This window comes from Haliaeetus albicilla, chromosome 13 (assembly GCF_947461875.1).
Source record: "Haliaeetus albicilla chromosome 13, bHalAlb1.1, whole genome shotgun sequence".
NCBI lineage: Eukaryota > Metazoa > Chordata > Aves > Accipitriformes > Accipitridae > Haliaeetus > Haliaeetus albicilla.
The window spans coordinates 21,182,651-21,207,157 of NC_091495.1; the positions used below are offsets into that span (position 1 = coordinate 21,182,651).

General features: G+C 35.5%; 1 protein-coding gene across 1 annotated transcript in view; it reads right to left on the bottom strand.

Moving 5' to 3' along the window:
* Positions 1-24,507, bottom strand: part of DNAH8 (dynein axonemal heavy chain 8) — a 158,301-nt gene that overhangs the window by 70,131 nt on the left and 63,663 nt on the right. Inside the window, exons 41-52 of the mRNA XM_069800374.1 lie at positions 24,117-24,304; positions 22,060-22,146; positions 21,855-21,962; positions 20,937-21,071; positions 20,140-20,301; positions 16,312-16,558; positions 14,760-15,001; positions 14,539-14,679; positions 9,785-10,022; positions 8,694-8,836; positions 4,873-5,007; positions 2,345-2,467 (exon numbers count right to left, since the gene is read on the bottom strand). Of these exons, the coding sequence (XP_069656475.1) occupies positions 2,345-2,467; positions 4,873-5,007; positions 8,694-8,836; positions 9,785-10,022; positions 14,539-14,679; positions 14,760-15,001; positions 16,312-16,558; positions 20,140-20,301; positions 20,937-21,071; positions 21,855-21,962; positions 22,060-22,146; positions 24,117-24,304 (1,949 nt within the window). The remainder of the gene's footprint in view (positions 1-2,344; positions 2,468-4,872; positions 5,008-8,693; positions 8,837-9,784; positions 10,023-14,538; positions 14,680-14,759; positions 15,002-16,311; positions 16,559-20,139; positions 20,302-20,936; positions 21,072-21,854; positions 21,963-22,059; positions 22,147-24,116; positions 24,305-24,507) is intronic.

A 24,507-nucleotide genomic window follows, 5' to 3' on the forward strand; every position in this document is an offset into this window, starting at 1 on the left:
ATATGATATGCAGCCAGGGCACTGATCACAAACCACCACAAAAATATTTCAGCAATGTCTTGGGGCCATAATGGAAGACCTAGTGGAGGTCCCTCCATAATGGAGATCCTTCCCATTATTGAACACTCTCTGGGCCTGTGAGAGCTTTTCCTCAAACACAACCACCTATGTTCTAGACTACAGTCAAGCAGCTCAGCATTGTGGGTTATTCAACAATAGTTTCAATTTTTAAACAGATTAAAGTTCTCTCAAGTAAGAGCAAATGATGCAAACCAAAGAACTGGTATACCTTGGCATTTAGGTATGTCATGGTTTAACCACAGCAAGCAACTAAGCACCATGCAGCCACTCTATTGCTCCCCCACTCAGCTGGGGAGAGAAAAAGTAGCAAAAGGCTTGTGGGTCAAGATGAGGACAGGGAGAGATCTCTCACCAATTACCATCACAGGCAAAACAGACTCGACTTGGGGAAAATTAACTTAATTTATTGCCAATCAAACCAGAGTAGGGTAATGAGAGATAAAACCAAATCTTTAAACACCTTCCCCCTACCCCTCCCTTCTTCCCTGGCACAGCTTCACTCCTGGATTCTCTACCTCCTCCCCTGCCAGCGGTGCAGAGGGACTGGGAATGGGGGTTGCGGTCAGTTCATCACACATTGTTTCTGCCGCTCCATCCTCCTCAGGGGGAGGACACCTCACAGTCTTCCCCTGCTCCAGCGTGGGGCCCTCCCATGGGAGACAGTCCTCCACGAAATTCTCCAACATGAGCCCTTTCCATGGGCTGCAGTTCTTCATGAACTGCTCCAGTGTGGGTCCCTTCCATGGTGTGCCATCCTTCAGGAACAGACTGCTCCAGCATGGATCCCCTGTGGGGTCACAAGTCCTGCCAGCAAACCTGCTCCAGCGTGGGCTCCTGTCTCTACGGGTCCGCAGGTCCTGCTGGGAACCTGCTCCAGCATGGTCTTCCCAGGGGTTCACAGCTTCCTTAGGGCACCCACCTGCTCCAGCATGGGGTCCTCCATGGGCTGCAGGTGGATATCTGCTCCACCACGGACCTCCATGGGCTGCAGGGGGACAGCCTGCCTCACCATGGTCTTCCCCACGGGCTGCAGGGGAATCTCTGCTCTGGCACGTGGAGCATCTCCTCCCCCTCCTTCTTCACTGAACTTGGTGTCTGCAGGGTTGTTTCTCTGACATATTCTCACTCCTCTCTCTGGCTGCAATTGCAGAGTCTTTTTCCCCTTCTTAAATGTGTTATCCCAGAGGCACTATCACTGTCGCTGATGTGCTCAGCCTTGGCCAGCAGTGGGTCCATCTTGGAGCCGGCTGGCATTAGCTCTGTCGAACATGGGGGAAGCTTCTAGCAGCTTCTCACAGAAGCCACCCCTGTAGCCCCCCTGCTACCAAAACCTTGCCACACAAACACAATACAAGGTAGAAGGCCAGGTTCCACTTCAGAGACACTAAAAACACATGCTTGGATTTAATTTTGACAAAAACAGCTTTCTAAAGTGGAGGAACTATTCAGTCTACATAGACTTATATCCATACTGCCACTTAAATACTTGCCCAAGCCCACTCTCACAACCAGACCTACTACCCACACTGTTAACAAACCAGCTCAATGCTACAAGCAGCCCTGACCCAAACTGTGAGCCTCACAGAAGCCAGAAAGCCTGAGCATTCAAAAGTGCACAGAGGCCTCATGTTTCCCATTTTTTATTTACTCTGAGCAAATTAAAAAATGTCATGGTAAGCATTCTTGGTCTTTATGTTACAACAGAAATTCCAGAAGACCTAGCATGCTGGGCTGGAAATACTTCAGACCTACTATGCGAAGGAACTGTAAGACTTTTGCCTGATTTTGGGTCTGTATAGGCATATGAATGTTACACACCCAAATTATAGATGGGGTCATCAAAAGCCAAAAATCTTTAATCCAGTTTGCAAGTCAATGTGTTACCCTTGAATTTGGACACAACCTTTACTACTTTCTCCATGGTATCACATTTCTGTTTTGCAGAAAGTTTGTTTACTAGTGCTTTCAAATTGATGTCAATCTTGAAATTAATAATATGGTACTTTAGTACAGTGATGCTTTTTTAGTCTTACAAAAATATGAGAAAGTGGTGATAATGTAAGATATTACGCTATTACCTACACGTCTCTTCAGTAAACTGAATTTGCTCTTTTTCTTCATGAGTGTACCATAATTAGAAAGTATTTCCAATAATTAACAGTTAATTAAAATATTGAGGAAGTCCACCAATTACCATGTATGTTAAAAAAGAAAAAATCAGAACAATTTGAGAATAAGTTGTATTTGTTAAAAACCAGTTTACCTGATCTCCCCATTCATTGATAAATGGCATATTGATATCATCAATAAAAACAGTCATTTTTCTGCCACCAGGAGGTCCATAAGTACTTCCAATGCGTTTGTCCACATAACTCTCTATTGTCCTCTAAAAATTAAAGAAAGTTCTTGTTTTGCATCTAAAGCAACAATATTTAAAATGTATTATTAAAAAATGTATTATTTACTGCTTTCTGCTACAGTACTTATCCAGTGATTTCGTCTTTTTTGTTAGTAGTTTCATCTTTGATTCATCATTAAGGAACCCTATTCTCCTGTTCATCACACTCATTCCTATGCACTCCCCTGGCCTTAGGGCTACGTCCTGCAACCCACCTCTGGCTACCAGAGAAGTTTTTAAATAGTTTTCAAACTTGGAAATTATTATTTCATTACCAGCATTGAAGTCAATTATTATCACGAAGTCACCAAACTAAAACAACTTTAAATTTAGTATGACACATTATGTCTGTAAGAAATATTACATCTTGTGAATTCTATTTCAGTCTTCAAACATGCCAAGATTAATGCAAGAGAAACTGCTAAGACAAAAGAAAATCAATAGATCAGAAGTTGTGAGTTTTGTTGCATATCTTTTTTTCCTCTTGCCTCTCAAATCAGTATGAGATAGTGGGAAGATAGGTTACACACAATTTGAGAAATGAAGGATTAATCAAAATTATATTAATTATGAGCAAGCTAGAATATCAACAAGCAGAAATAGTATTTTCATTATCTACAGCATAATTTTCATAAATACCAGACTTATTTAGAAAGACATTTAAGAATCTCCCTTCCAAAGGGTAGCTCTGGTGAGGAATGGAATCTGATTTCAGAGAGTTTGCCACGTACTGTCTGAAAATTATGGTTGCTTTGTATTTCCCCTCACTAAGCTCAATTGTTTTATATTTGCAGTACAACTGCAGACCATATAGAGGCAACTTAGATTCCTTTTACATTTCCGAGATATCTTGTAAGCTAAGTAATGCAGCATTTTAATGTTTTGGTGGCAATAATATTTTAAGACTGAGTTTTGAACTAAATAAGAAGCAGGATGCAATAGACAAATAAGACACTGATATAAAATTGAAATATATCTTCAAAGTTCTACAGCTTTACAATCTTTCTAAAGGTACTTGGAACATAAACAATGACAGAAAAAATACCTTACAAGATGGTAGTAGCAAATGTTTTCATTAGACAAATAACTTTTTAGTTTTACAAGCATCAGTGTCATCCTAGATGAGTAATGTGGCATATGCTGTCATAAAGATAGAAGTATGAATAGTATTTTTGAAACAGAAAGCATTTCAACTGTTTTTCTGCTACGTCTTTCTCTTGGAAATCAGCAGTGAGCTATGTATTCACGTAGCTAGCTGAAAAGAAAGAGCATATCTTCTGAGGTACTACAGTACTGCAGCAGAGACAAGAATATCCATTCACAGACTCTCTGTACCAGAGACAAGGAAGTCTGGGTTTTGTTTTCAAGACAGTAATGCTCTAGGGACCCCTAATACACTAAGTAAAGGACACTGAGACAGAGATACTGACTGCTCAATTGATCTTGCATACATGAAAGGATGCCTGCCTTATTCTGTCTCACAGTTTGACATAAACGATGGCCACAGATCTTCATAACAGAAAAGCTCAGCAGATATTCTGTGTGTTTGGAATTTCAAAAAATCGATGTTTAAGCCATTAGTTTCCACCATTTTCTTAATAACATTTACGTTAACTTCTTAAAAAAAGACACTTGGTTTTGGGATGGAGTTTGTAAGACCTTCTCCATGAGCAGACTTTTCAGTCAAGAAATATTCCAGAATGACTACTTTATCCTACTAGAGGATTGTCACCATGAATTAATTACTTTGAATTAGTAATGAAGGCAGTTCAACTTACAGGATCACATCCTAGCAAATTAGTACTACTGAATCATAGCACAGTGGTATAAATCATCCTTTCAATCACTTGAAAAAACTATCTGTAGTATTTGTTTCTATTTATATGGATTTTTAGCAGTTATATTGTGAAAAGGAAATCTCTACAAAGTTGCCATGCTAGAGGACCTTAAAGACTGGATTTCTGATGCTGTAGTCACTCCAGAGCTGAGGAAAGATAAGAGCATCTGTAAGTTGAAATCTGATTTTTATTATAATTTTTATTTTTGTTAGAACTAAAGAATCAGGAAAAAAATGAAGACGTATAACCAAAAATTTTCATTAATCTAAAATGAAAAGGAAAGGTCTTCAGCAAAAAAATGGATCCTTAGAATTCCTTAATGTAAAAGCACACAGCAATCATGAATAAATGTATCTCTATGTGAGTGACTATATTTTATTCTGATCTGCAAAAATTATTTTTTATGGAATTTTCTGAAGTGTTTAATTGACTTAGAGGGAAAAGATCCTTTAGACTTTATATCTAAATCACTCCTTTTATCATCAGAATTAAGTACACTTTAAATACTTCGCAAGGAAGTGATATGCAAGAATTGCTTAGAATCTGTATTTTTACCTGAAACATAAATGGTTCTGTGGCAGATGAAAAGTTTAAACATTTTGACAAATGCTCTTCTGGGTCATATTTCTTCACATATGCCTTAATCATGACTGTCTTTGCAGTCCCCTGTTCTCCTGTGAGCAAAACTGCCTGTAACAGATATTTAAATCACATAAGTATTGTCAAAACTTTTCATTAAATACACATAACAGACCTATTTTAGAGAAAGGGATTCTTTCTGTGTCTACTTTGGAATGATATTTTATTCTAGCAGGTTCTTCCTGTGTCTCCATATGCAGTGACACAGTATGTGTTTTACATCCCACCCAGATTCTCCAAGAAAATTATTTACAAAAAGTCAAATGAGAAATGATGAAGCAAGAATGCACTAGAGGTTTTTCTTCCAGTTGCCTAACTTCCACTTTCCAACACATCCACCAGCAGTCTCTTGTAGTGGATGACCCTAAGAAAGCTTTCTTTATAATGGAAAGTAGTCTCTGACATCTAATTTGAATGTAAAATTTCTACTATTATTTGGTTTCTCTATAGGTATCCTTTGTGAGACCTGTTTGTAATAGAAGGATAGTTCCTTCTTCGCAGCATTGTCCTTAAACCAACAATACAATATAGATTAGATGTAGCTATATTCTCTCTCAAGCATATACTAAAAGAGATACTTTAAAGGTCTGTAAAGACATGATGTAATGATAATTACAAATACGAACAACAGACACTGAACTGTGTACAGCAGTCTTACCTGACAAAGCAATATCTATGGCTTTGTGATAAATGTTAGTGAAGGTGGGAAACAATTAGATGGATAAAAGACTCTGGAAATGTAGTCCTTTTTGAAGCTCCTCTTATATTTCCATATATTGTCTAAAATACCTGATCCAGTCTTTTTCTCTAAACTGAATGTGTGAGGAGATACACAAAATTGATTTGCAGTGAGTATTGTAGTGCTTGTGTCCCCTGTTAGACAGTCCATTAAAACTGGGAGAGGAAGCAATTTAGCAGTGAAACTCTGAAATGTGTTTTATGCTCCACTACTACTTAACAGCAACAAAGGAAAAATCACCTGTTTTCAAAGCAGGCAGTTATTCTTCAACTTCCCTCAAAAGAACACTATCCTTCCTCTAAGGAACACTGGTTCCTATCCACCCCTTCTCTTCTCCTAAATTGGAATTTTAAATCTGTTGCCCAGGTTCCCCAGCCTAATTATGACAACATAAACTGACTTAGCAAGAAAGGCCCTCTGGATCCTTAAAGAGTCCACGCTGTCCTCTGACAGCACTATGTTTTTCAGAATTGTAACCAAACTTGACCTGGACTTTTTGTCCTGAATTTCATCAACTGCATGCCATGGAAACACTTGATTCTTCCTCTGAACAGCCATAGAGGAATATGAAACCAATGCATTTTTTCAGAATACTTTTGGCAGGATGATTGGTGTTGCATAGGGCCTTTAGATCACTTAGTCAGGATATGAAGTTTTGACAATGCAGATTTTGGCCAAAGATGTTCACAGAATGGTCAGGAAATCTTAGAATTTTTCCCCAAATTTGATTCTCCTTTCTGATTGTTTTATTATTGGAAACAAACTCCCTTTGGACAAGAATATAATTATTCTGACTCCTTATCACTGCAGTATTTACAACAGCAGCATTTGATGCTTCTAATATGGCACTTTGGGCTCTTAAAACTCATACCATCTTAATGTATGCCTCACTATATATATTTCTATTTTTCAAAGCATTTTTACTCTTCTCTGGTGGCTCATTCAAATTAAAGGTACAGAAAATCTTTGTTTCAAGCTGATATTTTGATAGCACATATTTTATTTCCACTTTCTCTTAATATTATATTTTAAAATATGTAATGTCATAAACCTTATTTTCTGGTTAATCTGTACACTAAGTGTCATTTCCCTGAAAAAAAAAGTAATAAATGTGTCAAGAAAGGAGAAAGTCTTTCCTTGTTTTCTTCTTATCTTGGTAAAATCTGAATCTAAATCAGAAAGTTGCCGAACCAAAGGATTAATACTTCTCTCCTTTCTCTTAAACCTTTTATAGAAATCACTCATTTCATCTCACGAAAGTGAGCTAGACAAGAACCCTGCTCTTCTTTCAGACATGTAAGAATCCTCCATGGGTTTTTTTCTAGCTCAGATTTTCATCCTACTTATGTTTTTGACAGATGGTATTATCTTCATTATTATCTCCACTCCATGAAAGGAATTTAATCAGTTTGCAAAAGGGAGTAAGTGTTTATTTATGATGGTGAACATTGAAGTTGATCATGCAGGAGATTTGGAAATGTCCAAATACTCCTGACTTGCTCCTGCTTTAAATCAATGCTCTCCAACAGATAGCCACAATGATACCACATGGTCTCATTCTTCACCCTGTTTTTGAACATCCAAGTGATCAATTGACCATAATAACACAGATGATAGTAAACTTAGTCAAGTCAGAGCTGTAAAACATTACTTTGGTTTCATCTAGCACATGTAATTCAGCTGTAGCTGGAAAGAAAGTTCATGCTGCTGTAATCTGATCCAGAGAAGACCAAAAAAAAAAAAAATTTCTCTATTACAGTTCAATATGTGATTAAATCAAACCTTACAAATAAAAAAATGCTTGAAAACAAAGCAAGTGGACTGCTTCCATGGAGGGGAACATTCTGCTCAAGAGGGAAACATAGACAAGTCCCATTGCACACTGGATGCTGAAACTTTTCAAGTGAAGAGAGGAAGATATAAACTGTACATCACAGAAACATGGAATTGTGGAAAATGCCAGTTTCAAAGACTCTCTTGGGAAAATTTAAATGTTTGTTATTTCTATTGCAATGATGGCCAAAAGAATGTACCTGGAAATATAATCAATATCTCCCAAGTCATTAACATACAAAGATTAATTATTTGTTTCCAAATAGAAGGATTTTTCATGTTTTCATAATTTGTGTCAGATACATCAAAGACACAGCCACATTATGGCTTCAGGAACAGTTCCATCAAAACCAATCAACAGGTTTTCTATCCAAATCCCAGAATTTTACAGAAAAAAACAAGTTCCAGCACTGGCTCATGCACTTGTGGTACCTCTGATATTGGCTCCAGCTACCAAGAAGGGAGTACATTGATTTATATTTCACAAGCTGACACAGATTTCCATAGGAAGTTGCTAGGGTTATTTAAAGTGTTGTGCTAAAGCAATATATGTATTTTTCAGATCTTCCTCTGTTTGAAAATAGGCCTATATATGTTTTAATAACTATTGTTTAATGTGGCCTGAGTCAAAAGCCATGACACCAGATTGGTCCTTATTGGTTAAAGCTGCATGAGGAGCGTTCTCTCATTTTCTATAGTTGTGGCTACTGTGATTAATTACAGCTTTCTTAATGAGAGAAAAAAAAATAGAGTAAAGGCTAGGAATTTCAGGTTTTTAGTGAACTGCCTTGTGAAATTTATTTTCCTTGTTTCCCTATTCAGGAAAGCACACATCATAAAAAGGAATATGGTGTAAAGACTAAGAACAAAGTTTTATGTCTTTCTCTAAGAAAAATGATAAGTTGTTGGAGTTAAAATTTATGATAAAAAAATTATTTTATAAAAAAGGATATTTTAAACATTTTACCCATGCACAGCAATAAGCACAGAGGATTCATGTTAATAAAATAAAAATAGAGCGATATGTAAATAACGACGCACCTGGCAAACAATGACTACAGACAGAGAATATGAAGAATGATTGCAAGCCTTGGTTACTTTATAAGTAGGTTTCTATTTATTTCACATAGTAAGCATATACTTAAATAAGTAACCCTGTACTTACTTTCTGTTGTTTTGCTATTGTGTTTATCAAAAACTGAGTTCTGACATTGTCAACATTTGGAACCAGAATAGACGCATAGTCTGGGACATTTTCTGTTGGATAAATATATTCCTGAACTTTTTTACTCCAGTGCTCCCAGTCACCTGAAATGACAAAAAAGAGGAAAATATCTCACAATATTTTGATCGTGTTCAATATTTTGTTAGTACAAAAAAAAATAAAATCCTAGATGTTATGGGTGAAGTACTACAAAGTATAAAAAGGGATAAATTTTCTTAAATCTAGCTAAAATGCATCTAACAAAGGACATACTTACTCATGACCTCTAATTAGTCTACAATCCTACTAAATATACACAGATTTCTTAAATTTATATATAGCTACCTAAATAAAAAACCCAAAAGCAAGTTTACCTAGAAACTCATTCTCACGCTGCTGGTGAAAAATTATAGCATGTGTGAATATGGATTGTGTATGTGTACACTAAGTAAACATTTCTGGCAAAAAAAAAATATTGGAATTTGATACAATAAAAATAGATGTATTCATGTCAGAATATACTCTGAAAGAACAGTAAGTTCTTTGTGAAATTGGTTGTGTGTGTGTTATTTAAATTTGTTGTGGAAAATATCATGTTATTCAAAATATCACACTATTCTTACAGTTTTATAAACTGTAAGATTTATTACTGATTAAATGGAATTAAAATCAGATTATATTTTTTAACAAAAAACACTAGCTGTGGGGAAATTAAGTAAAAAATTAATATTAATTTAGACTAAACCAGCCTAAGCATAAATTATCTAAAAATTGCAGGCTGGTTACATTAATAGAAAAGAAATCTGTAAGAATGAAATTAAAAACAAAAGAAATAAGAAAATGTTACCAATGAGCACTCTATCTCTTCTTTCTGATGTCTCACCTCCACAGAGGCACTGCATACAGAATCTGTGTTACTACTACACTGTCACCAAAAATCTCCGCTCATATGACTGTATAATAAGGACTAAAGGAGTAATTTTAAATTTCAAAGAAGCTATACTCAGTTTTAAAATGCCAGTATAAAAAAGAATGTTAGTGCTTTTTCTTACCATAATCAGTAACATAAAACTCATACATCGTTTGACTGGTGCCAGGGGAGATTTCTGGTAAGTCTAATTTGTTATCATGGGCTCTAATGAAGGCTTCAAGTTTATCTCTACTGTCCAACTCCAGAAGGGCACCTAAACTCCACATTATTGCAAAGCAGAACAATTTATGCAGATGAAATATAGTTGATAAACCACCTTCTTCCTTCGATGGAATCAAACCCTCCAGAAGATTAACAGACTGAAAATATTTTAAAATATTATGCATTAAGAAAATTACATAATAATTTTTTATTTTTATACTATATGCACATGCATTATTTATATGTATTCAAACTTTAATTCAGAATTTGAAAACCAGTACACATTACCAAAGAATAACACAAAATTCAGAACTATAAACCCAAGAAAACAGATTAAAGATACCTATATAAAACTGGATAAAGTTTTCAAAACTACTTAAGTCATCAACTATCCTTTTAAATTATGCCTATATAATAAATGTCATTTAAGAGCTAGGGTAACAGAACAGCTTTTTAAGGGATTTTATAACACCTAGTGGGATATTCAGAACTCCAAAAGTAGGTGGGGCCTAGCCATTTCTTTCCATCTTTAAGAATGGAAGAATTTTCAGCATCTGTCTAATGTATTTATCTCAATTATGGTCAATTTACACATCTATCACATTAGCTTCTATTTTGTGCTTTAAAAAAAAAATAGATTAAAATATCCTATTTTATGATTTCTTCACTCTGTTTCTAAGGAACTAGACTCCAGATTCCAGAATCTAGTAACTTGCTATCTACAATTCTGTGACGTTGTTCATGAAGCCAGATGTTTGACTGTCCTAGATAACATCACTCATATTCCGTTTCTACACAAGGCAGTGTCAAACACAGTGTTTCTCATACTTAAGTGGGAAGTAATGCAGTAACATACACTTTTAATGCAGCCTAAAGGACATAAATAGTCAGAATATTTTTGATTACTTTAAAATTCAGTTAAATTTAGTTTAAAAAATTATTAATCAGTATTAATTACATAACATTAAAATAATGTCACTTCTTTTCTTTGGAAGACAATTGATTTATCTAATTATTTCCAGGACAGGCTGTGTCCCAGTTTATCTGAACAAAATCTTTTTGTTCCCTCAAATACAAGCTCGAGTTCAAAATTTCCTATGATGCTCTGGGTCTTAGTAATATTCTAGAACAAGTTTTTGAAGAAAGAAAACAGAAGAAATTAAACTGACTTCTAAAAACACACAAATAATTGTAACAAATTGGATGAAAACTTCAGCTTGCCCAGCATATCATCTGCAATAGTGACCAAAAGTGAACGCTTAGAGAAGAGTAAAAACAAAGAAAAAACTCTCTTGGCTTGTGGTGATACTGGGGGTCGTACTTCCTACTGGTACTCTCTTCAGCTGGGGCCTTTCTGAACCAAATGCACTTTTTCTGGGTTTAGTAATCCTCCCTGGATTTTTCCACCCAGAAAATATCAGGACTGGTCTTGAACCTACATAAACTTTTATCATCTATAACACCCTTTGGCAAGATGTTCCATAGGTCTACTATTCATGGCATTGAACAGTTTGTTTCTTCCCCTGTGTGAATCCCTTCGTGCTTATCTTCACTGAATTTCATTTGCCATTTTATTACCTATTTATTCAGTCTCATAACATCTGTCTACAGTTCTTCATGGTTAGCTGTTTTGTCCTTACTACCCTGAATAATTTAGTATCATCAGTAAACTTCTTCACCTAAAACTTTTCCAAATTGTTTATGAATATTTTGAACAACATTGGCCCCAGCAAAAGTACCCTCGGGATCAGTGCTAACCTCTGTCCTTCCTAAGAACTGATACTCCCAGTCACACATTTCCTATCTTCTAATCAGTTATTTATCTAGAAATGAGCCTCCTATCTTCTGCTATGACTGTAGCTTCCATGTAAATACCTGGTAAAGAACTTTTGTTCCTTCATGCAGGCCATATAAATCAGATCTCCTTTAGCTACAAGTTTATTAACTTTTCCAATAGGCTTGTAAGGCAGGATAACTCTAAACAAAAACTGTGTTGAATCTCCTAAGGTAAATTACATTTGTCTACCTAATGAGGTGGGCCAGAGGATGGTAAACAGTTAGAAAGGCAGTGGAAATCACAAGGAGTAAAGCAAAGGTAAGATCACTTTTTATATAAAACCATTATAAAGTTGTTGTAACTGAAAAAAAAGCTTAAATCGTGAAAGCTAACAAACGGCAGATAATTGGGTACACGTGCATGTTTGCGTGAACATCCCAAACTGAAGTTTAGAACTCAAGCACAAGTCTGCTATCTGCTAGATGTAACTGTTTTGAGATGGTTGCAAATTTTGAAAACTCCTGAAGTAAATAAAAGTGGCATGCCCTGAATCCCATAATTAATAAAGAGACATAAGACAGAACCACCAATCAGGAGGCTGATAAGGTACAGTGCTTCTGCACATAGACCATTTATGGCAAAACTGGGATCTTAAGGTTTTGGAAAGGAGAGGCAGTGAGGAAAAGAACAGTTCCCAAAAGAAGTTGTTCTTGGAAAAAAGGGTCCCAGAAAGAAGGAGGTAAAGATCCTGGTTAGAGGAAAGATCTTGGAAACAAGGGAAGATCCTGGAGATCAGAGAGATGCATGTAGACAAATGCTGGATGATGCCAAGAAATCTTGTCAAGTAATGCCCAATCCAAGCAGCTGCACATCACAGAAACCAACATGACTTTTTGCCCTGCCTTCCCACACCGAGAATGAAATCCTTGCTAGGAGGAGAAATCAAGACTAAGTGAATGTAACACTTGAGGGGGGAAGCAAGTGACAAAGTGAATCTGTGAAATGATAAAGTAGGGTAAAAGCTCTGGTCTCACTGTTTCTTAGATAAACCCCAGCATGAAGATCCACTAAGGGTTATTTATTCTGTTGCACCTGTGACAGAAACTTACTAGATATTTTCATTCGCAGGAAGAAACATTCAATACAGGTTAAACCAGGGAAATATTTCCCTGACCAAGCAGTATGCATAGAACATGACTTGCTCACACTTCCTAACAAGCCCTAATCAAAAATAACATAGAAACTTCCAGTTCCAGGAAAAGTCTTCCATGAAGACAACATCAGTTCAGTCAGAGGTCTCACAGATAACAAATGTAGAAGAAAAAAATATTGTTTCTCTCTAAAAATTTTGAGCGTAGCATGTCCATCTGTGGTGGGCTGACCCTGGCTGGGTGCCGGGTGCCCACCAAAGCCACTCTATCACTCCCCCTCATCAGCTGGACAGGGGGGAGAAAATATAACAAAAGGCTCGTGGGTCAAGATAAGGACAGTTTAATAAAGTGAAAGCAAAGGTTGCGCACGAAAGCAAAGAAAAACAAATGATGTTATTCTCTACTTCCCATCAGCAGGCAATATCTAGCCACTTCCTGGGAAGCAGGGCTTCATTACGCGTAGTGGTTGCTCCAGAAGACAAAAATGCCCCCCTTCTGTCTCCCTTTACTTAGCTTTTGTATCTGAGCTGATGTCATATGGTATGGAATATCTGTTTGGTTAGTTTAGGTCAGCTGTCCTGGTTATGTCCCCTCCCAAGATCTTGCCCTGCCCCAGCCTGCCGTTGAGGCGGGGCAAAAACATTGGAGAGACAGCCTTGATGCTGTGCCAGCACTGCTCAGCAGTAGCCAAAACGCTGGTGTGCTATCAACACCTTTCTAGCTACTGATGCAGAGCACAGCACTATGAGGGCTGCTATGGAGAGTATTAAATCCATCTCAGCCAGACCCAATACCATCATAAATCAGCAAGTTACATAGTTTCTGTGTGTGGACTACAATTCTATAGATATCCTAATTCCATTTGATACTGCACAGTTAATCTTTGCAGTATTTACTGTGGCTATTAATTTGCAGCAAAATACTTCAAACTGTTGAAAATCTGAAGCTAAATCTCTGATGAACAGTAAAGAGATATTGGGTGCAAATTGACTAGTTTAATAATAAATTGAAGCGTTATCCAAAATATTATCTTGTCTACCTTCTTACTCAAAAGCACTACTGAATTTGTTATGAAAGTGTCAATATAAAACTGAGATGACATGGGCAAAGGGATAGTCTGGAGACTTAGAATCTGCAAATGACAACAGATTCATAAATCAGCTGGAGACATGCAGTATAGGACTGACAGTCTTGCAAAATCTACTAAACACATAATTTTATTATTAATAAATCATTGATAAAGTTTGGACTCCACTTAAGGTAGAACTCCAGTTGATAGGAGGGAACAGGCAAAAATTACTACATTGACCTTGGAAGAGCTAACTGACAGAATGACAGCTATTACATCTGGAGATAGAAGGATAATTAGAATTATTCATCACTCTCTCTGTTGACGCTACCATAGGGTTAGACTGACCCGTACCACAATTTGTTTGGTATTAAAAGAACTGGAATGAGACCACTAGCTTATTAAACATATGCTTGTGAAGACTTACTGAAGCTTGTAAATTCCAGTCAACAGAAGACTAGCCGACATATGAAGCAATAAAGAGAAGTTCTTCTTTTGCACATCTCTAACAGTTCCTCATATATTGCCGAAGAAACAATTATTGAGTTTGAGGGGTTTTTTGTCAAGAAATCATCTTTTAAAATTAAATTTTATTGCTATCAGGTGTTCTTTTTGCTATTTCTGCACGCTTACTCTAGTCAGTTAATTCACACAGACTTACACAGTATCTGTTTTACCTGCATAATGTAGTTGCATTCTAGAAGCTCCATTTTTGGATTAAGGTTTAGTTTCATATATGTATATGCTGGTTCAAAGATTCTATCATACAAACTTTGTAAAACTTCAGCTTCTTGAGAAGAAAATTTTTTCAGCCATGCCTGAAAAACATCCACAATATTTTTCTGTATAAAATGTATAAAAGGGTAAAGTTAGGAGTAGCCAGCAATTTTAATCTTACTTGCAATATTGGTCTCCAGCTGAGGGCAGAAGAACTGATGTAGACCATACCCATTCGAGAAACTGTTGCTGGAGAGGCATTGTCAATGTTGTGGACCTCAAATAACAGTTTACATGTAGGAGACATAGGAATTCGATCTCCGTTTGCTAGAGTGAGGGTCTTGTTATCATCTAAAACTGAATTTAGATTCTCAATCCAGATTGCATCTACAGGACCATCTAAAATCAGAAACATATTTTCACCTGGAAAAATAATCAAAAGATTATTTCATATCACCATAATGAAAGAGCAAGAAAATAAGTTTACAAGATGGTCTAGAACTAAGTAATGTATAAAAAGGTATTTTATTTATTGCAGTTTCTGCCATCTCCATGGATGCTCATTACTGTATAAATGGCATACTTAGTTAAGGAACTCTTTTGGAAACAATTAGTAGCAAATGAGGGCACAAGTATATATTTATAATGTTGAACACCTGTGGTGAGATTACCTTGGCTGGCTGGCAGACAGACACCATGCCACTCTCTGCATCCCCCTCCTCAACAGGACAGAGGGAGAAAAATAAGGTGAAAATGCTTGTGGGTTGAGATAAAGACAGGGAGATAACTTATCAACTAGGGTCATGGCAAGACAGACACGACTTGGGGAAAATTAATTTATTGCAAATGAATATAGACTTGGATGATGAGAAACAAAGATAAAAAACTAAACCAACTTTCCCCCACTCCCTTTTCTTTCTCACCTTCTTCCTTCCCAATCTATTTTAACTCTTCCTCCTTCCTCCTCCCCCCGCCCTGAGCAGCACAGGGGGAATGGAAATTTAGCATTTTGTTGCTAAAATAAGGGTTCTTTGGGCAACTATACAAAAGGCATTGAATATTCACAGATCCCATTTAAGTTAATGAAAACTACCATCACTCATCAATTCTGAAAATCCAGTTATTTTTCTTTTATTTTGAAACATAAATATAGATGAAAATGCCTAAATTTTGGCAATAAATTTTAAAATTCTGGCTTTGTTTTGAATATAAAAATTTTCCAATAGAGAAAATAGAGAAATTTCCAATATAGAAAAATCAACTTTCTTTTAAAAAAAACTCCTTCTAGGAAGGTTCCCTAGAAGAATTCCCTTTCTTTAATATAAATATAAAACAAATCGCTGTGAAAAGGAATTTCAGTATTCCAATCCTAAAATACTGAATATAAATATGGGTAATCAACATATGAAAAACCATGGAAAAAAACTATTTTCAAGCTAGTGTAATTAGTAAAAGTACATCTAAATTATAACTTACCAGCTTCCAAATAACACATCTGCACTGTAGAACTGAAGTGGCAAGGAAACAAACAATTTTTTAATGTAGATATACTACTGAGATAATAAATTTTTAAACTATTGTCCTTTCTTGAGAATTGAACTGTAACCTCATTTATGTTGTCTATAATTTCTCTCAAGAGGGAACTTCACCACATTAGCAAATTCAGGATGCTTCTTTCAACTTATCATTCAAGAGGTATTTTTTATGATGCCACATACAAAGTATTTACATACCCTTTTTAGCTTTCAGTGTTTTCCTCCATAATGTAGAAAAGATTCCATCTGTCCAATCATTAGTTGCAGCATCTAGTTTTCCAAACATTTGAGGACCAGTAATAGCTTTGGGGTTCATACGCATTTCTCTATGAGGTTGGCCACATTCTGTCAGTGCTCTCATTAATATAGTTATGACTACAGTTTTTCCAGATCCACTAGGTCCAAGTGTCATCAACCCATGACGTACTAGAGAAGTTTCATACAACTATTAAAAAAATCAAAATATTTTAAGAAATACCTGCTTTTGGAAGATTTTTGCTTGCATTTAATATACTTGATAGTGATTATAAATGTATTAGACATACAAATTACATGCTCAGAGTTGAAATCAGCATGCATTTGCTGATTTTTACTGTTTTGTGGAATATACATACCTTCACATCCTAATCTTCTAAGCACCAAGCAAGTTTACTATAAAACAGTTTACTTAACTAAATCTTGCCTAAACTTTTCAAAGCAACTGAAAATAATTTTACCAGATTTTAAAAAGGATCTTCCGTATTATTCAAAAGGAAAAATGAATAGTAGCAAAACATTAATGCAACAGAAGAATGACTAATCACTACAGTGCTAAAATACCTGAGCATATGAAATAAACATAGGGACTGCACATCCTCCAGGATTGTGGATGGGTTTAGGTTCAGGAGAGTTCCTTATTGAATTTTCTATTTTTCTTTTAATATTAGCTTTAGGCTTGATATGGAAGTGGCAGGATCTGCCTACACAAATATCTCCTTCTGGAGCAACTAAAAGGAACAAAAAAGTGGCAGTCCTTCTGGATGACAGAAACTTGTAAGGAGAAGCATATATAACTGCTTCCTCTGCACGCTGAATAAAGGCTTGTATCAGTCCAGAAGGAAGATCTACAGGTACCACAAACCTAAAATAAGGTCAAGTCCACCATGAACTTGACAATTTCAAACTTCTTATTCCCAGTGGAAGATGGAATTTGTTAAGGAACAAGCAATCTTCCTATGACCAGTTTGTCAACCAGAAATATTAAGCTGTGAATAAAACAGTGAACATGACTTTAAGCACGGTGGTCAAAAGTGTTTTCTCCCATGCAAAAATTCTGCTGCTCATCAGTGTGAAGCTGTGTGAAGGACAATATGGATCCAACCTGCAGAATGTGGAGCAAAACCTTCTGTAAATTCAGTGGAGTCTTGAGCAGATCCATAAATATACCTCTGGTTTGATGACAGAGACATGGTATTCTAGTTGCTGCGAAGTAACATAAGGCAGAATGTTGCACTTTGTAGAATACTGTAACACATTGTATATTTTGCTCTCATTCAACAAATCACACGAGAGTTTTGTTTTTTAAGCTAGACAAGTTTGGAAATTTTCAGAAATCTGGTAATAAGCACAAAGGTCAGAATGCCTTTCTTGGTTTATGTCTAGTTTCTTTAAGATACTTAGTTTGTAAGAGCCAATTACGTAGTTTCTAATTTAAGACTGTACAGCCAATGAACAAGCCTAGCACTTCAAGGCCTGTAGTTTTAGAAAGTCTCAATTTTGAGGTTGTGCTTCAAGAAGATGCAAACTTATTTCCACAGGGTAAAATGTTCTTAAGTGTCAGTTGTTGTAGCTATACTCTCAGCTTGGCAATCAGCAAAATTACAAGTAAATGCTTCTAGAGCAATATAGTTTTCAGCCATTAGAAATGGAAAAGGTTATTAGTCTTAATCATTACAGTGTTTAACAATTATCCAAAAAGTAGGGATAAGTAAAATACGAAAATTAGAAGACAGCATAATTCTTCTCTGGCTGACAGAATTTACAAAGCAAAATTCAATTTCATCAATTAATGGAATTTTTTTTAAAAAAATCACTAATTAAGGCTACATGCTAATCTCAATAAGTAATGCAGACAATAAAGTAAAGCTAAGCACTGTTTAAAGCATGGTACTACAAGAAAAAGTGTTCACATCTTGTTGCCTGCATGCAGAAAAAATGAAGAATCACAGAACACAGGAAACCCACAGTCATAATGTTTAAAAACACCATCATGAATAATTAAAGTGTGTTCTCAAAAAGGAGTAGAACAAAAAGACAAAAGTGCAACAATGCTTTACTTACCTTTTTAGCTTGTCAATTTATAATTGTTCAGTGATTTTCTAATTATTTATTTCTTGAGTTGTTAGTCTGCTGCATTTGTTAAGTTTGCTCTTTAAAGAAGGATGTGTATAGGCAAGTGTGTTGGCATAAAGATCATCAGAACATGAGTTAACTGTCTTTAATAATAAATTCAAAGCTAGTTTCAAACATGATTGCATGTCAGAAATACAGCTGTCAACCATTTAAATGTTTTGTTGGAGTATAGGTTCAAAAAGCCATATAAGCACCTTTTTTCCTTCATGTTAAATAACTACACATTCATTAATCAACAACGTGTCATAAAGAATATCCCACATTAAACACAAATTACCATAATCCAAAATTACAGTTCAATCATTAAATCATAAGTTTACTAAACATAACATCTTACAAATATTCTGAAGTCAAAATAATTTCTTGCAACACCCTAACAATTTTCTCTCTTTTGCTTTTCTATCAGAACACACACTAGGTCTAAAGACCTTGCAATACAAGGTAAACAAAACATACTACACTCCTGGCAAGCTGCCAGTGCACAGGGTCTATATTCTCTATTCCTCAACTGCCAAAATCCAAGTGTCTTTCATGTCAAAACTAAGCAACTTTTTGTATTATGTAAACAACATTGTTTGCAACAACATTTTGCTGCAGTCTCTCATTCAGATTCCATGTATTTTCTTACTCATTTTTACTAAAACTCTTGCATGCAGGTAACGGAGGGATACATATTCCACTTAGGCAGGGTCTTTCCACAGTATTCAGATGGCTAATGCACTTCAGAAGTATGCTAGCTTTGAGCACTACAGAAAGAAATTGACAGTAGCTGGGCTTGTTCACATCCTTTCTAGTCTAGAAAGCCTCAAATATCTTTATAGCTTTAGTCTTTCAATCATGTGTGTCCTTGAGAGAAACAATTCCCCTTGTATGACAGTGTCATTCTTGTTACTGACACTATTTTTGGTTCTTTCATTTTATAGTACATACAAGCGCGTTTACTTGCATGCTTAACCTTGTTATAGGTTTCCATAAGCTTGTCATAGCATATGCTAAGACATATATGCTCCATACATCCTGATACTTTAACTCTTTCAACTCAATACAGGTAAGCTCAATGATGACCCAACCACTGATAGGTTTTCAAAACTTACGTGAGAAAAAAACTTTACTACAATGTCTGCTCAAACTGATCATGAAGACTCTTCTTCATTACAGAAACATATTTAAATACATACCTCTTACATTCTTCTTTGCCCTTCTAAAGGTCTTTTAGCTCTCTCCTACTTAGCAGGAGTTGTGCCCTGGCTATGTTTCTTCTCACTCTTTATTTACTGCTTTGGCCTTGAAAATGCCTCCCAATCCTCCCTATGCCCTACTCCAGTCTAAGAAACTTATGTTAGAGACCCATGTAGGTGCCTTGCTGCTTCATCCAGATACCTTGGATGCACAACTATGTCTGGGAAAGGCTGGGTTAATAGCATGCTTTAAGGTTTTTTTTTCTCTTCTTCTGGATAATTTAAAGAAATAAAAACCTGAAGTCCCTTGGACTGGTCTTCCTTAGTGTGCTGTACACACAACCTTAATTTTTTCCCACATTAGAAGCACAGGTCCTTGAGTGAGACAGGCGTTTAACTACTAACATGGTGTTCTGACTCCTGTTTGTTACGAATGTTTTGGGAAGAAAAGTGTTACCTGAACAAGCTTAAGATTCCATGGTGGATGGTTAATCAATCCTGCTTCTTCAACCTGATTAGATACTGCAGCCTGAAGATCAGCATAAGTACTACTGTCCAGCTGTAACCCCGGAAAGAGATCATTGATAAGACTGAGAAACAAAGGCTCATCTTCATCTATCTGAAACAAAAAAGTTAAGTGCTTAAAGCGTGGTTATCCAAAGAATGTTCTCAAATGAAAACTAATCTCTATTTTAAAATAATAAGCAGTAAGAATATATTTTCTAAATACAGATGCTTATTTTCATAAACACAGCTAGCCAACAGGACAGCTCACTACAAAAACAGAAGTTTAAAAATATCATCCATATGCCATGCAAGAAATAAAATTCAAATTGAAAGAAATTTCCCACTGAGCAGAGACTGGACTCTATTTGTAAAATTGATTAGTAAAACACTTGCAGCATATATTGGAAGGAACATCCTATCTGGAAAGAAATCTTTAAGAGTCTAATTCAATGGATACTCAAATTATTCAGTTTACTTGTGGTACAGTAGACAGTCTGCACACAAGCCAGTCCATAAAATGTCACACCCACAGCTAAGCCACTATTAACCTATTTGAACCTTTGCACTCTCAGCACTGTTTACAATTCTAATAAACTCTCATTGTTGTTTAATGATAACATGGTGATTATAATATTTCATTTTTTAAAAAAAATGTTTGACATTTTTTTCTAATCTTTTGCAAAACCCCATGAAATATCTAGTAGACTTGCCTCTACATGGTGCTAGAATATTAAATTAGATTCTTACCAGCTTAGAAAGATTCATATCTCTTAGCCCTCTCATAACAATACTTAATTCGCTTTCATTTGGCCTGGCCCTCTTTTGAGATCCAAGGGCCCTCAGTACTGAAAGAATATTCCTTAGACCAAAGTCATAATGGACCTAGAGAGTAGAAAAACGCTTATGCACCAGTAACAAGTTCTCTAGCTTTATTTCATCAGTATATCAAACCTTACTTACATATTTTATAGTATAGTTGACCTGCCTGGAAAAGATAGCTAAAATAGGAATTGTTGCTGTTGTTTAGGAATTATTCTATTAAAATAAATGAAGGATAATAAGGTTATTTTCAGGAAAGCGGGGGGGGGGGGGTATAAGGTTTTTCTTATCTAATTCAAATTTAATTGACTTCACCATTTATAATGCCATATAGCAATTATTTTGTAGCTCTGTATAGCAGGGTTCTAAAAAAATAATAGTTCTGTTCCAGACTGGGTCTTTCAAACTGAGGCAGCTTAAAGCCAAGACGTCAAATCAAAGTAGTGCTATGAGGAGAAAGGCAACCTAAATCGAACTTGAGGCATTCCCCCTGTGGTTTCCAATTTCCAACCACTTTCTCTAGCCCTAGATAATACTTACAGAAAAATGACATCACCAGGTTAATTTTTACGTGGCTGCCATGTTTAGGCAGAGAACCTCATGCACTTACAACCACAAACTATCTTTCTTTAACAAACAAATGTGTGTGACTGCATATACATGAATTAACATGATTATTTGTTCAAAAATTTTATAGAGATATTTGTTTGAATTATATTTAAACTACTTCAGTATTTTGTAAAAAGCATAAAAGTGATGCTTCAAAAACAGTTTCCACAAACCAAAACCTAAGGGGCTGTATTGTGTAAATATGAAGACAAAAAGGAAGGGAATACATAACACTACCTGCTTAGTGAGCTGTTCTTCACAAAGTTTATAAAGAACAAAGAATTTCTGAGACAAGATCACGTTATCAATAAATCCATAACTTGCAAGCTTAACTCTTATAATTATCTGAAATACAATTTTTTTTAAAGTCCTGTTAGTTTTTCTGAAGATAGGAAAGCAAAGTAAAATACATTTTTTCTTTCAGTTCAGTCAGTAATTGTACCTGTCTATCTGGAACCATCATTGCAACAGTTCTAAACTGAATTTTGAGATTTTCTGGTAGTTCCTGACGTCCAGCATATCCAGGATTCTATGTAAGAAAACATACTGCATTATTATTTACAACAGTCAAAATAACATCCTTTTTATTGTTCAACAAAAGTAAATTTATGCATAAATACCTATATCTGTTTAGAGTTAGAACTCCTGTCTAGTAATGATTAAAATGTGAAGAAAAAACTTCAACCATAATTATGAATTTAATAACCTGTGCATAATTGCCAGAGTAATAACTGAATTTCTTTATCATAACAAGCCAGCAATCAGAATTTTAAAATTTCACGGAATACAATCTATTTGGTCGATTTCTTCTAGTATATTCCCAATGCAAATAGTTTTCATTACCATTTTGCAGGAGGTAGGTTTTGTAACATATTAAAAATTCAGTGTCTTAGCAAAAGCCAAAATAATAATAATAATAATAATAATAATTTTAAAAAGGATAACAAGCAGTCTACAGTGAAGAAATATTAAGATACCCTTCTCTAATTCTTGTATCTAAAAGGCTAGCCTTAAAGTACAGAATCTCATGCAATGTTTAATAGTTTGTGAGTGAATTCTATCCACTGAATTAAGAATCATATAAGAAATCATAATTCTCTTTTAGTGACAGATCTGACTTTAATAATGGCTCAAGAATACGCAGAGAATACTATTTAATGAAACAGTAAAAATAACACAGTCAACAATATTAAAACATGACAACTTTACAACAAAATTATATGAAAGAAAATTTTAATGACCAAGAAAGTTTGACTAATAGAAGATTTCTGGAAATGTGCTGCAAACATGAGGAATCACTCTGACATCAAATAGTTGACATTTAAGAAACTAGAAGCAGTGAAAAGATATTTATGACCTCCTCAGTTATTATCCTGCACTCAAACATGCAGATGAAGATTTTTATTTCCCATAAAGTCATCTTAGATTGCCATGTGCCTTGGTATTAGGAAACATACACTATAAAATTTCCTGCCCATGAGATGACAGGAATTAGTGCTACGAAGCCTCAGGAACCCTATGGCAACAAGACAGCATACTCTGAAAGATAATATTCTAAATCCAGGAATTTGTGTTTCTCCCTTGGGTTATGGTTGGTAACTGGTGTAAAATTACATGTACTGTCTTGCATATCTTTTTTGTGCAGAGTATCCATTCAGTTGTGGGATCTAACTTTGATCTATATATACACCGCAAGTCTTTTTCACAAGTAGTCATTATAAGAAAGGGAACAATGTATCTCAAATACCACCCATAAAAACTCCATGATACAAGAAATACAGTTCTGTCATAATGCCCACACTGATTCCAGGATTGATGCACAAGACCAGAACGGGTGCCTTTGCCACAGAAGGCAAAAAGCAGACATCCAGCATTGTATTTACCAGTTTAGACACATGCTGTATCAACAAATGAAAGCATCTGATGATTTTTTGCACAGGTTTTGAAAAGACCTGTTGTCACCACAGTACAAGGAGGGTGGTTTATTCTAGAATCATCATACTTGTCTTCTGTAAACCATCTTGAAGAATTCTTTTTATATATCCATGTAAAGTACCCATTAGACAAGACATATGTCCTTCAAAAATGTCCTTCCTGTATCTCCTGTTTTAAGTGAATGTTCTTTTTTTTTTTTCCCTACAGTATCTTTCTCACTAATACTGTAAAGTATTTCAAGCTAAGGTAGTAAAGCATATTAGTGTTTCAGTCCTCTCAGTGAGCACAGAGAATTCTGGAAGTTTGGCCAAACTCTTAGTCTACATAATGAATTGCAATACAGTAATGAATGGACATAATTATGAACCTTTTCAATAATCTTAAAGTAAAAATGAAGGCATGCAATTCATGAATAATCAGATTATTGATGTGTTCCAGTAGTCTAGTCTAATTGTATAGCAACAGCATCACTTAAGTAATAAGATCAGTTATTTTCACCTCGCCATTTAATTAACTTATATATAGTAGAATTCATCACTTCTCTGGAATTATTACTACATTTACCATTGTTAGGAAAATTCCAAACTCTGGATTTAAATCTACACAGTCTCCATCAGAAAAAATGAACTGCTTTTTTCTTTCTTTTCTTGCTGTTAAAATAATATAGATTTGTTGTGCTGCTACTGACAAGACAGGCAACTCAATTCGGTTGAATTCATCAAAACATCCCCAAGATCCAGACTGTGCAAGACCTAAAACAGGGACAGAAAAATTTATTATCTGTTTGTCTTCATGCATATTTGAGACATCTGAACTAGATAACTTTTATTTCAAATTATTAAGTAAAATTAGTTTTATCTATTGCCCTGTGGCCAAGGCCTATCCTCCTCCAGTCCACCTGACTATTTCCATATCAGTCTGAATCAATATTAATTGATTTATACAAAATGCTTAA